Below are 14,284 nucleotides of genomic sequence, written 5' to 3'. Positions count from 1 at the left end.
CTTGTACACGCATCAGCACAAGCTGTGGCCTTGTACACGCATCAGCACAAGCTGTGGCCTTGTACACTCATCAGCACAAGCTGTGGCCTTGTACACGCATCAGCACAAGCTGTGGCCTTGTACACTCATCAGCACAAGCTGTGGCCTTGTACACGCATCAGCACAAGCTGTGGCCTTGTACACTCATCAGCACAAGCTGTGGCCTTGTACACGCATCAGCACAAGCTGTGGCCTCGTACACTCATCAGCACAAGCTGTGGCCTTGTACACTCATCAGCACAAGCTGTGGCCTTGTACACTCATCAGCACAAGCTGTGGCCTTGTACACGCATCAGCACAAGCTGTGGCCTTGTACACTCATCAGCACAAGCTGTGGCCTCGTACACTCATCAGCACAAGCTGTGGCCTTGTACACTCATCAGCACAAGCTGTGGCCTTGTACACTCATCAGCACAAGCTGTGGCCTTGTACACGCATCAGCACAAGCTGTGGCCTTGTACACTCATCAGCACAAGCTGTGGCCTTGTACACTCATCAGCACAAGCTGTGGCCTTGTACACTCATCAGCACAAGCTGTGGCCTTGTACACGCATCAGCACAAGCTGTGGCCTTGTACACGCATCAGCACAAGCTGTGGCCTTGTACACTCACCAGCACAAGCTGTGGCCTTGTACACGCATCAGCACAAGCTGTGGCCTTGTACACGCATCAGCACAAGCTGTGGCCTTGTACACTCATCAGCACAAGCTGTGGCCTCGTACACTCATCAGCACAAGCTGTGGCCTTGTACACTCATCAGCACAAGCTGTGGCCTTGTACACTCATCAGCACAAGCTGTGGCCTTGTACACGCATCAGCACAAGCTGTGGCCTTGTACACTCATCAGCACAAGCTGTGGCCTTGTACACGCATCAGCACAAGCTGTGGCCTTGTACACTCATCAGCACAAGCTGTGGCCTTGTACACTCATCAGCACAAGCTGTGGCCTTGTACACTCATCAGCACAAGCTGTGGCCTTGTACACTCATCAGCACAAGCTGTGGCCTTGTACACTCATCAGCACAAGCTGTGGACACTCGCCAGCACAAAGAATTCCCTCTGGCATCTACCAAGTTTCTCGTGACCTGACCTGCGCAGCCTCTTCACAGACCCGTATGGCCAGGCTGCCTTCCACTGTGCTGACCATATAGCGCAGCTTATCTTGGACGGGATAAACACCTGTACTACCATACCTTACTCCCTTCTATGACGCTCTTGAGTGCTCATGTTTGATGCTCATCACATCCAGGACATGGTGGATCTAACACTGAAATTCTTTCCATTCTCTGAATCCAATCCTATTTTCTTTTCAACTTAGAATCAGTGGCAAGGCTGAATTATTCATAAGCACAAGTATACCTTCGGATATAGAAAATGGGCCGATCTTTTCTTCTTTTTTTTTTTCTTTACTTCAACTGGTGAATCTTTTAGGTCCTCAAACCAAAAGCATCTTCTATAACTCCCATGACTCGGCCTTTCCTACCCTCGTTCGAACTAATCTACAGCTGATACTCGAACCTCTTCTTCTGTGAAAGACTCCTTGATGGCAGCTTGTCTCGAGAAGGAGAGTGTTTCAATCCTTCTAATGACCGCTCCGATGCTATTATTTCTGCTGTCTCAATAGTCTTCGGGATTTGTTCTTAATCCTCGCTTTTTCTGTAACGTAGAATCGCGTTCCCTTCCCTCTGATTACCCAAACAGCTTCAGCAGAAGGTCTACTGAAGCTCTCTTCCTGTGTGACTCACATGTGAGATTACTCTTCCAGGAATGTTGTTGGACCTTCCATCGTGAACCTCGAATGCTCCAAAGCATTTTACATAGCGAGCGAAAAGTCCATGGCTGCTAGACTATCCGCCAACAATTCTCTGTGGCCCGGGTTCGATTCTCGGGCGCGCGGTGGTAAATTGTATACACACACACACACACACACACACACACACACACATATATATATACATATATATATATATATATATATATATATATATATATATATATATATATATTTATATATATAGATAGATAGATAGATAGATAGATAGATAGATAGATAGATAGATAGATAAAGATAGATGCAAAAAGTGTGTACATGTGTGTGTGTGTGTGTGTGTGTGTGTGTGTGTGTGTGTTTGATTCTATCAAGGATAACATGTAGTGCGGTGTCATAACCCTATAAGTCACTGGAGTCTGTCATAACAATGGGCAAGTATTCATCACAGCTGACTATGATGCTTACAGACACGACGCACGTCGCATACCAACATCAGAGTCTAGTAAGTCAATTCTTTACGAAGCTTTAAAACATAACTAGGTTACTACTATCACTAGGTCAGGGGCAATTCTGGGTACTTTACTTTCATCTAGAGAGGGAGAATGTTAGAAAGAACCCTTCCTATACGAGTGGTGAAAAACTAGTTAAGACTTGATCCAACGACAATTAGCGTTGAGGGTACATAAAACATGCGATGTGGGACGAGGCACTTCTATCACAAGGCTAGGAAACCTGACACGTAAAGAAAACGATGAAGGGAGGAGGACTTCTTACACTCACAGTTGAGGTCAGGTGATATCTACCTGGGTATTCCTGTTATCTCTGGCTGGGAGGGAGGGAGGACCGAATCAGGTGAGGGGAGGTGTGAGGTGAGCAGAGGGACCGAGCGAGCCAGATACTATCCAGTGGTCAAGGTCGTCGTGTCTGGCACGCCCAAAGCGTCTCGTGGTTCTTGTGGGATCAGTGTGTGGCCCGCTTGTCGCCAGTGACGGGGGGTGGTGGTTCGTCAGGACGAGAAAGCTGGTTCCTTCTCTTGAGCATGAAGGGCGGAGCACGGAGCACCGTGTCACCTGTTTGTCTGATGCGGGACGAGGGAGTTCCGTTGTTCAAAGTATGAGGTGGATTTGAGCCCACACTCAGCTTCTGGGTTGGATCTGCGTCCACACGCAGCTTCTGGGTTGGATCTGAGCCCACACTCAGCTTCTGGGTTGCATCTGAGCCCACACTCAGCCCACACTCAGCTTCTGGGTTGCATCTGAGCCCACACTCAGCCCACACTCAGCTTCTGGGTTGCATCTGAGCCCACACTCAGCCTCTGGGTTGGATCTGAGCTCACACTAAGCTTCTGGGTTGGATCTGAGCCCACACTCAGCTTCTGGGTTGGATCTGAATCCACTCTCAGCCTCTGGGTTGGATTTGAACCCACACTCGGTCTCTGGGTTGGATGTGAATCTATAGTCAGTCTAATCACTACCTTCTGGGCCACAGCAACACAATACAGTGAGGGTCTACGAACCGTCGCCTTTTAGTGATATTGCAATAAATCTGGTGTGTTTAAACCGATGAGAGATCTATGATGCTAGACCAATGAGAGATCTACAAGGCTAGACCTATGAAAGATCTATAAGGCTAAACAAATGAAAGATCTATAAGGCTAAACAAATGAGAGATCTATAAGGCTAGACCAATATGAGATCTATAAGGCTAGACCAGTATGAGATCTATAAGGCTAGACAAGTGAGAGATCTATAAGGCTAAACAAATGAGAGATCTATAAGGCTAGACCAATATAAGATCTCCAAGGCTAGACAAACGAGAGATATATTAAACGACTCAACTCCTTCAACAGGAGGTGATGGATGCTACGATACGTATTCCGACCGATTTTTATTTTATCTTTCTGGAAATTCAGGGAGGGATATTTCCAGTTTAGTCACTTCTCGTCGTTCAAGCTTCGGTGTTTGATGTGAGCAACACGTTATATAATCTTAGTTCAGAAGATCCTTCTGCGTCAGGCTAAAGACTCGGGTCTCTGTGGAATGGCATGTATCAGGCGTGATGGTTATTGAGACAACATGTGTGACACCAAGAATGGAACATGTCTACGAAGACTGCCACATTCGCTCACATCCATTCTCTAGCTGTCATGTGTAATGCATGGAAACCACATCCCCCTATATACAAACAGGCCCTACAGACCTTTTGATGGTATCCTCCACCAGCTTCACGTTCCCTGGTTTATTCCATTGACAGCACGTCGACCCTTGTATACCACATCATTCCAATTCGCTCTATCCCGTGTATACCTTTGGCCTTCCTGCATGTTCATGCCCCAGTCACTCAAATTATTTTTCACTCCATTCTTCCATCTCGAATTTGATCTCACCTTTCTCCTCATTCCTTCCACTTTTGACACATATATCCTCTCTGTCAACCTTTCCTCATTCACTCTCTCCATATGTCCAAAACATTTCACCACACCCTCTTCTACTCTCTCAACCACACTCTTTTTATTACCACACATCTCTCTTACCCTTTCATTACTTACTCGATCAAACCATCTCACACCATATATCGTCAAGCATTTCATTTCCAACATATCCACCCTCCTCCGCACAACCCTATTTATAACCCATGCCTCGCAACCATATAATATTGTTGGAACTGCTATTCCTTGAAACATACCTATTTGCCCTCCGAGATAACGTTCTCTCCTTCCTAGTATTCTTCATCGCTTCCAGAACCTTCGCCCTCTCGCTCACCTTGTGACTCTCTTCCGCTACCATGGTTCCATTCGCTGCCAAGTTCACTTCCAGGTATCTAAAACACTTTACTTCCTCCAGGTTTTCTCCATTCAACCTCAAACCTTAACTAACCTGTCCCTCAAAGCTGCTAAACCCAATAACCTTGCTTTTATTGATAATTACTCTCAACTTTCTCCTTTCCCACATTTTCGAAACTCGGTCACCCTTCTACATTTCTCACTTGAATCCGCCACTAGTGCTGTATGATTCGCAAACAGCAAATGACTCACTTGCCAGGCACTCTCATCTCCTACAGACTGTCCCTCTCTCCAGAACTCTCGCAGTTAACTCCCTTACCACCCCATCCATAAACAGATTAAACAATCGAGGAGACATCACACACCCCTGCCGTAGACCAACCTTCACTTAGAACCATTTACTCTCCTCTCTTCCTACTCGTACACATATTGGTAGCATCTTTCCTCGTAAACATATTCAGTGAATATGACCAGATAACTGGCTTTCTATTGGTCTTTCTGGCTTTTGCAATTTATCAGTGTCTTTACATGGCTGAGCAGCTTGTGTAAGGCACCCAAAAGAGTTGTCTCAGCGTCGTAGTTCGAATCCATCAAATCACCTTCAAGAGCGTGTGGAGAGGTCGGTAGAGTGGATGTGAATGATCGCGGGTAGCAGGGTGAGGCATGAGTAATATCCGAGGGCGGACGTACATGTAGCCTTGCATGCTCATTGGCTGTTCTTAGGTAGTCGTCCTCAGGACCCCTTTTCAAGGAGGGGTTCAACGGCTATGATCCTAGAAATCAATGTCCTTGGGCTGGCTCTGTAGTTTCTAGGCTGCGCTGCATTCAGTAGCAGTGACAGGATGGCCTTCTTTAAAAGGAGAAGTTCTCTTTCGAACATGATCTTTTTTTTTAGCTTACTGATGAAGATCAAGCCTCGCCAACGGTGCTACCGGACTCCGCCTAACTAATGTTTCACTGCGAATGACGAGTCGCTTTTGGTGAGGCTGTATCGCCATTGGAACTTTTCGCTTCCAAGGAGTTCACCCTGACCATGCTGCTGAAAGGAGCGTTGCTTTGAGGGTGAAATAGAAAAGAAAATGTGATGCTGCCGCCTTCAGTCGAAGTGTTTGTGTTTGTCCAGAGAAAAGCAACCATCTTTAGAAACGTCTGAAATGGATGATATCTTTTTAAAGAAGGTAAAAGAATGGAACAGAAGAACATAGAATGGAACAGAGGAACATAGAATGGAACAGAGGAACATAGAATGGAACAGAGGAACATATGGGTTAAGGGGTGGGTAAATGGAATGGAACGAGGGAGAAAGTGCATGGAAATGGTGTTAATACCGTTCCGGAACTGCATAGTCCAGGCTGGCCGAGTCTGGTCGTAAACGATGTGTGAAACGCGATAGGTCAGCTGGAGGCACGAGTTGTTATTAGCTGTATCAGAGGAGCGACAGTGAACGGCGTACGAGCAACAGCGCCAGTGGCAGTTGGTAGAATTGATGGTGAGTGTGACAAGAAGGAAGGAAGGAAGGAAGGGAAGGAAGGAAGGAGGGAAGGAAGGAAGGAAGGGAAGGAAGGAGGGAAGGAAGGAAGGAAGGAGGGAAGGAAGGAGGGAAGGAAGGAAGGAGGGGAAGGAAGGAGGGAAGGGAGGAAGAGAAGGTGGGTGAGGGTAGGCAAGCAACACAAGCAGTAACACAGTGACAAGCCTCTCTGCATGAAGAGGAAAGCATCGCCACTGCAATAGCGAGAGGTCGTGGCTATGGCAGGGTGTGTGTGTGTGTGTGTGTGTGTGTGTGTGTGTGGGGCGGGTGGGTGGGTAAGGTAGGGGGCGGGGGGAGCTACCTGCCAAGTGGAGGAGGTGATAGTGGTGGCGGGGCGGGCAGAGCACAGCACAGCGTGGGCCGAGCCAGGGTGGAAGTGGGTTAGTTGGGTGTGGAGCGACGCAGCCGCCACACGTCCCTGTCTCCCCGCTCCCTCCAGACTCGCCTCACGTGGCTGGGGCTTCCTCAGTGAAGAAGTATTCTCCCCGGGTCTCTTACCTTCGGCACCCACTCGAGGACTCCTACTTCGGGCGGGACTTCTGCTACCTTAGTCGGCCACCCTCACAGTGCCCTGAGCCGCTAACTCGCTCGCTCGCAGAGGTATTGGGCGACTGTATTGCTCACGCTGTCTGCAGTGATGGATGCTGCGTCCTGAGACGGGCGGTTGACGCGGCGACGCTGTGCTCGTCAGGAGGTGCTGGGGGAGGACGTTTGCATGTGTGTGTCTCGAAGGAGGAGTTCCGCCTCGCCCGACGGGGCTCACGCGTTCGGAAACACGCTGGGAACGACCTGCATCGACGTCCCACGCTGACCCATAGAAAGTTGCCAGGAGAAATTAAGGACACGAGCACTACAGAGCTCCTCCCATCCTACATTACCCGGCATACTCACTCTTACCCTTCCTCCCTCCCTCCCACTCCTCCCTCTGCCACTCATTCCCTCCCTCTCCTTCCACAACTCCCTTCGTTTATCAACCCTCCGCTGCCTCTCCTAGTAACCCAGGCTAGAAGAAAAAAAAACACAAACCCGCTGACTCACATCGATGTAGGCGAACAAAAGGGAAAGTGATGATGACTGAAACTGGACACGGTGAGTGAGGCACAGAGAAACACAACGTTCACCACCTGTTGCTACTGCAACAAGGCAGTAAGTCGAGGACAACCTTCGCAACTACATAACTGAAACGTGACCAGCCACTTCCCCTTTACATCGTCATCGCTGGGAATTCCGTGACTATTTAAGGAAAGAAGAAGAAGAAGGAAAAAAGAAAGAAAAAAAAAGGAGGGAGAGACGAAGCTGTTCCATCACCATTTCCAGTTAAGTGGTCACTGTTGCGAGCTCCGGAGCTTCTGAATGAGAAAAGGTCGAATAGTTTCGAAGCAGTAACTGTTAATTTGAATATACCTCTATGTCAACAGCGTTGTGGAAGTGCAAAGTGTACGTATAAGTTCATATATACTTAACTGTGTCACTTATCCACGTCTGTGCCACTATTTCTGACACAGTATTTAGAAACATAACCAACGAAACGAAAAGACGAATCCAAACAAAAACATTCAACCCCAGATAATTGCAGTGAAGCTAACGGTCCGACTCCCCCCCTGTGAAACGAGACACCTAAATGAAACAGTTCCGTTAGATTTACGGGAAACTCTACACGAGTGATTCAGAACAGCTCATAGCCATTCCAGAAATCCCCTCTCAGTGAAAACCTTGGCTTCCAGCCTGGTGTGAAGGCGGGAAACCCTGGCAGCGGGGCTACTTGACCCGACGGCCTGCCTATACCGGTTCTTGCCCGCAGTAAAGTCATATACCCTCGCAACAGGAAGTGGAGACGAGGGTGGAACCTGATCCACTGCGCCGTGCCCTGAGGGTGTAGTGGAGAGGTGGAGACGTCCTCAGGTTTACCCACTTGTGGCGTGCCGTTCGGAAATCGTCGGAAGGGCTTCTGCGTAACCCTCATCCACCACCTCCCTCTGACCACATCGTAGTGTAAACACCCGTTTAACCTGAGCTCTTGTTGTCCCAGTGTTCCGTGAGTGTGGTGGACGAGGAGATATACATATACACATAGTCCCGTGTGTGGCTGGTGGCGCTCCACAGGGGACAGTGGAGTGGTGGCAACAAGGCCTCCAACGCCCGTGGCATAACGCACCGCGGAATCCATGCTCCTCGCTAGTGTGAACCCGACAAGGGATTCAGTTGGTTTGCTTTTAACGGTGAGGGAGGCAGATGAGTCGTCGGGTACCATGAGTGAGCCGATGTGATATTACGATTTTCAGTGATGGTTCTGAGGTAAACCCGTCGACAAGTATTGACCCCCGGTGCTCGCCCCCAGCGGGAACTGACAGTGTCGAACACAGGGGAGGAAGAAGAAAGAAAAAAGAAGAGGAAAGGAAAGGAAAGGAAGGAGAGCAGTGGACTGTATTGAGTCGAGCGTCGGGCACAACCACAACAATCACGGCCCAAAATCTTCTCGAAGGTGCAGGAGGCGCCCAGCTCCAAGTCTCCAACAGCTCCTCCAACACCACCTTCTCCCCCAGCTCCTCCAACACCACCTTCCCTCCCAGCTACTCCAACGGCTCCTTCTTACTCCAAGCTCCAGCTCATCTCAATGAGACAATGATGACAGTAAGTACAACCACATACCTTACCATACCTCAGGCTAATGTGGTCAGGATAATTAGTTCTTTAATTTCCTTAGCAGGATAATTAGTTCTTTAATTTCCTTAGCAGGATAATTAGTTCTTTAATTTCCTTAGCAGGATAATTAGTTCTTTAAGTTCCTTAGCAGGATAATTAGTTCTTTAATTTCCTTAGCAGGATAATTAGTTCTTTAAGTTCCTTAGCAGGATAATTAGTTCTTTAAGTTCCTTAGCAGGATAATTAGTTCTTTAATTTCCTTAGCAGGATAATTAGTTCTTTAATTTCCTTAGCAGGATAATTAGTTCTTTAATTTCCTTAGCAGGATAATTAGTTCTTTAAGTTCCTTAGCAGGATAATTAGTTCTTTAAGTTCCTTAGCAGGATAATTAGTTCTTTAATTTCCTTAGCAGGATAATTAGTTCTTTAAGTTCCTTAGCAGGATAATTAGTTCTTTAATTTCCTTAGCAGGATAATTAGTTCTTTAATTTCCTTAGCAGGATAATTAGTTCTTTAAGTTCCTTAGCAGGATAATTAGTTCTTTAATTTCCTTAGCAGGATAATTAGTTCTTTAATTTCCTTAGCAGGATAATTAGTTCTTTAAGTTCCTTAGCAGGATAATTAGTTCTTTAAGTTCCTTAGCAGGATGATTAGTCTTAGTTTCCTTAAGTTAGAACGTGATTAGATATGTGTTTGTGTACATTGTCACGGGGTCGTTTGGCATCTAAACTACTGGTTCTGTTGATTGGGTCGTTCCGTCGTCAAATGAGTCGTTACGTACAGTTAGTAACCCTCCAGATGTGTACATTTTCACGCCGGCGCTGCCTGCAACTCGTGGTCGTAATTGTCTCTACCAGATCTGGTCGTTGACGCCTCTCTCTCTCTCTCTCTCTCTCTCTCTCTCTCTCTCTCTCTCTCTCTCTCTCTCTCTCTCTCTCGTCCCCAGGCAAACGTAGTGACACACCCCCTCCCCCCCTCCCACACAGGTAGGCACAAACGACCAGGTCCCCCTCCTCTGCTCGTTGGCTTGACGCCTAAGCAACGCAGCCTGTGTTCCTCTCTCTCTCTCTCTCTCTCTCTCTCTCTCTCTCTCTCTCTCTCTCTCTCTCTCTCTCTCTCTCTGTGAGAGAGAGAGAGAGAGAGAGAGAGAGATAGGACGCATCTACAGCGTATGGGGGAGGGAATTTCTGCACTCTAAGGTCGCTATCTCTTGTACATAATTACCTATTTGGACTCTTGAGTGGAGAGAGAGCCTCACACACACGTCTGGCCCTGTCTCCCGTAATTACCTATTTGTACTGTAAGAGGAGGGAGTGCTGCACGTGCGTGTGCGTGTGCACGTGCGTGCGCGTGTGCGTGTGTGTGTGTGTGTCTTTTTCTGAAGCACAATCTATTCATTTTTGCTAAAATATTATAGAGTAAAACCGCAATAAAGTAATTATAATACTCGTACTCATCACCTTGAACAGCTTCAGCGTAACATAGCCTTGAACAGCTTTAGCGTAACATAGCCTTGAACAGCTTTAGCGTAGCATAGCCTTGAACAGCTTTAGCGTAACATAGCCTTGAACAGCTTTAGCGTAACATAGCCTTGAACAGCTTTAGCGTAGCATAGCCTTGAACAGCTTTAGCGTAGCATAGCCTTGAACAGCTTTAGCGTAACATAGCCTTGAACAGCTTTAGCGTAGCATAGCCTTGAACAGCTTTAGCGTAACATAGCCTTGAACAGCTTTCGCGTAGCATAGCCTTGAACAGCTTTAGCGTAACATAGCCTTGAACACCTTTAGCGTAACATAGCCTTGAACAGCTTAACGCCCTACTGCCTCAAAACAACTTTACTTACTTTATCGTAACTTTAAAAAAAAGAAAAGAAAAACGTGAAAATGACTTTGCTAACAGATACACAATCTTGAAGTACTTATTATAGTCTTAAACAACTTTACTTACGACGGTATGAAAGTTACTTAAGACGCTACACCAAAATGACTCAACCCAGAGAAGTTTTTTACGATATTTGACTTAACTCTCCCGAACGTGACTTTCCTTACTGACTTAACTCTCTCGAACTTGACTTTACTTAACTGACTTAACTCTCCCAAAAGTGACTTTTCTTAATTGACTTAACTCTCCCGAACTTGACTTTACTTAACTGACTTAACTCTCTCGAACTTGACTTTACTTAACTGACTTAACTCTCCCGAACGTGACTTTCCTTACTGACTTAACTCTCCCGAACTTGACTTTACTTAACTGACTTAACTCTCCCGAACTTGACTTTACTTAACTGACTTAACTCTCCCGAACTTGACTTTACTTAACTGACTTAACTCTCCCAAAAGTGACTTTTCTTAATTGACTTAACTCTCCTGAACTTGACTTTACTTAACTGACCTAACTCTCCTGAGCGTGACTTTTCTGAATTAGACTCTGATCTTGTGTGGCATAATTTGACGTAGTTTAGCTGTTAATGACTCCATCTCAAACCATAGCCAAAGATAATCCAAGATAACCTAGGAAATCTGACGTAACCTAAAGTAATCAAAGATAGCAACTTAAGCCAAGGTAAGCAAAGATAACAGCTTAAGATAACCCAGAGTACATGTAAATATCAATGTAATCTAAGATAACCAAAGATAATCTAATCAAACGTAAGATGATTAAAGATAACACTCTAAACTAACCGAAGATAACCTGACCTAGTCCAAGGGTAGCTAACCTAACCTAACCTATGATAACCAAAGATAGCCAGAGATAACCAAAGATAGCCAAAGATAACCAAAGATAGCCAAAGGTAAGCAAAGATAACAATCTATGATAACTTAAGACAACCTAAGCTAACCTAAGCCAAGATAACGCAACCTAGCCCAGATAACTAAAACTAACAACCTAAGATAATTTAAGATAACCTAACCCAATGTAACCAAAGTTAACAACCTAGCCTAAGATAACCCAAGATAGCCTGGCCTCACCTAAGGTAACTAAAGCTAAGTTAAGATAACTCAAGATAACCTGACCTGACTCCAGGTAACCAAAGCTAACCTAACCTAACCTAACCTAAGATAACTCAAGATAACCTGACCCAACTCCATGTAACCAAAGCTAACCTAACCTAACCTAAGATAACTCAAGATAACTTGACCCAACTCCAGGTAATCAAAGCTAACCTAACCTAACCTAACCTAACCTAACCTAACCTAACCTAACCTAACCTAACCAAACCTAACTTGTCTTTACCAATTGATTATTCCAACCATCCACTCGTCCCTGTATAAACACACGGAGCCTTTCTAATTCCATTCCTTGCTAAACCACTTCGCAACAAGTAGATCTATTAATTAAACCCTATAGTATAATTCTGATATAGGATTTGCTTATATGAGTCACGTCACATGACGTATATCAAAAATATATTTCTAAAAGTGATCACAATGGGTTTTTTTTCATCCATGTGTCTGTAAAATACTCTATTATTTTTGTTTGTTTTTTTGTATTTTACCCGGATGTTCATTGCTGTAACGGACGTAATCATAGACCATGAACCAATTATCTGAATTTTGACTCACGTCACACATTTGGCTTAACCGGACTTACGCCTAGCGTGACCGAATATCAAAAAACTGGTGATTATATATATATATATATATATATATATATATATATATATATATATATATATATATATATATATATATATATATGATGATCATACTTGTCCGTGATGATAGTATAAAGGTGAAATCGCACTTCAGTAGAAGTTCATACAATCATATTTAACATGTAATTCTTCTACACATGTGGCACGACATGTTTCGTGGAGACAATCCACCTCATCATCAGGTGCCAGTACTTAACAAAGTTATTTAAATCCCAACATCACACTTGAGTCCCGCCGTCCAACATCAATCTTTATTGACTAACCACTGTCTGCTTTGTTTGGTCGTAACCGTTGAAAGGGAGAGTGATTAAGGGGGGGGGGGGTCACGTGGCGGGGGTTGACCTGGGTAGCTGGGTGTGTCTTGAACAATATATATATATATATATATATATATATATATATATATATATATATATATATATATATATATATATGACAATGGCAAAGTTAGTTGAAATGCATCATCTCTTCGATGTATATCAACTGACTGTTATATTTCTCCCTTGTGCCTCCCCTGATGATGTGATTATTACACGAAAGTGCACTTGGGAACTTATCGTGTTTCATTTTCCCCGTGGACTCATAGGTATATATATATATATATATATATATATATATATATATATATATATATATATATATATATATATATATATATATATACATATATATATATATATATATATATATATATATATATATATATATATATATATATATATATCTTTTCTTTCTTTTAAACTATCCGCCATTTCCCGCATTAGCGAGGTAGCGTTAAGAACAGAGGACTGGGCCTTTGTGGAATATCCTCACCTGGCCCCCCTCTGTTCCTTCTTTTGGAAAAAAAAAAAAAAAAAAAAAAAATATATATATATATATACATATATATATATATATATATATATATATATATATATATATATATATATATATATATATATATATGTATATATCCTAACCTGAGCCAGGTACCCATTTTATCGACTAATCCTGAGGCGTGGATAAACAGCTGGGCTGACTGTGGACTGAATGCCGTAACCAGGATTCGAACCTATGCAGCACTCAGGAAGCCGGCCATGTCCACCGGGCGGGACCACAGATCATATAAAGAATTACAGTGTTGTGTGTGTGTGTGTGTGTGTGTGTGTGTGTGTTTTGCCAGTATCATATTTGGGTGGGAGAGGATCAAGTGCTTTTGGAAAATCTACTTGACACGAGCATACTCACATCATATAGCAACATATCCCCTACCGATGTAACTCATTCTTACCCTCGAAACTCCTTCCTTTCACACACACACACACACACACACTCACACAACAGCAACACTCCTCAATAGAGAATCACATGTCTCTCACCATCACACGCCTCTTTCGTCATGCCAAAGCACATTCAAAGTCCCTCTACAAACATAGTTCATCTTCTCTTTATATTTACCGTCTGTCGACTTTCACAAAAGCAGTTTCACATATCATCACCTTTGTACTCGTCAAGAACATACATGTGACTTCATCCCCATGTTCATGCCTTGCACACCTGAAATTCTTACACTGTTTATCCCCAGACATGCGTCTACTTTCCCCCAACACGAATACATTTCTTCCACCAACATGTCCATCTCTCGCACACCATCATTTTCATCCATACAACACCAATATAGCACACCTGTCACCAACCTAACCCTTCTTCTTACACAAACTTTTGGCCTCCTCCCTCTCTGCCCCACATATCTTTCACCAACATAATGGTACCTCTTTCACCAACATACAGCTACCTCTTTCACAAAGATGATATCACTTCAACCATTATATTCATATCCGTTGTTCATTTTTTACACATACTTACACCAGCAAACTCACATCTACCA

At 44.4% G+C, this 14,284-nt stretch overlaps 1 protein-coding gene across 3 annotated transcripts in view; it reads left to right on the top strand.

Moving 5' to 3' along the window:
* Window positions 1-6,477: 6,477 nt before the first annotated feature.
* The window catches only part of LOC139766151 (uncharacterized), a 186,467-nt gene continuing 178,660 nt past the window's right edge, over window positions 6,478-14,284 (top strand). Inside the window, exon 1 of one of the 3 annotated variants that reach the window (XM_071694414.1) lies at window positions 6,478-8,751. In XM_071694414.1, the coding sequence (XP_071550515.1) occupies window positions 8,743-8,751 (9 nt within the window). In that variant the 5' untranslated portion in view covers window positions 6,478-8,742. The remainder of the gene's footprint in view (window positions 8,752-14,284) is intronic. The other 2 variants (XM_071694413.1, XM_071694415.1) reach the window with 2 other exon arrangements.

This window comes from Panulirus ornatus, chromosome 57, assembly GCF_036320965.1.
Source record: "Panulirus ornatus isolate Po-2019 chromosome 57, ASM3632096v1, whole genome shotgun sequence".
NCBI lineage: Eukaryota > Metazoa > Arthropoda > Malacostraca > Decapoda > Palinuridae > Panulirus > Panulirus ornatus.
Note: the sequence above shows the minus strand (reverse complement) of the source record. Positions and strands in the feature narration are given on the sequence as shown.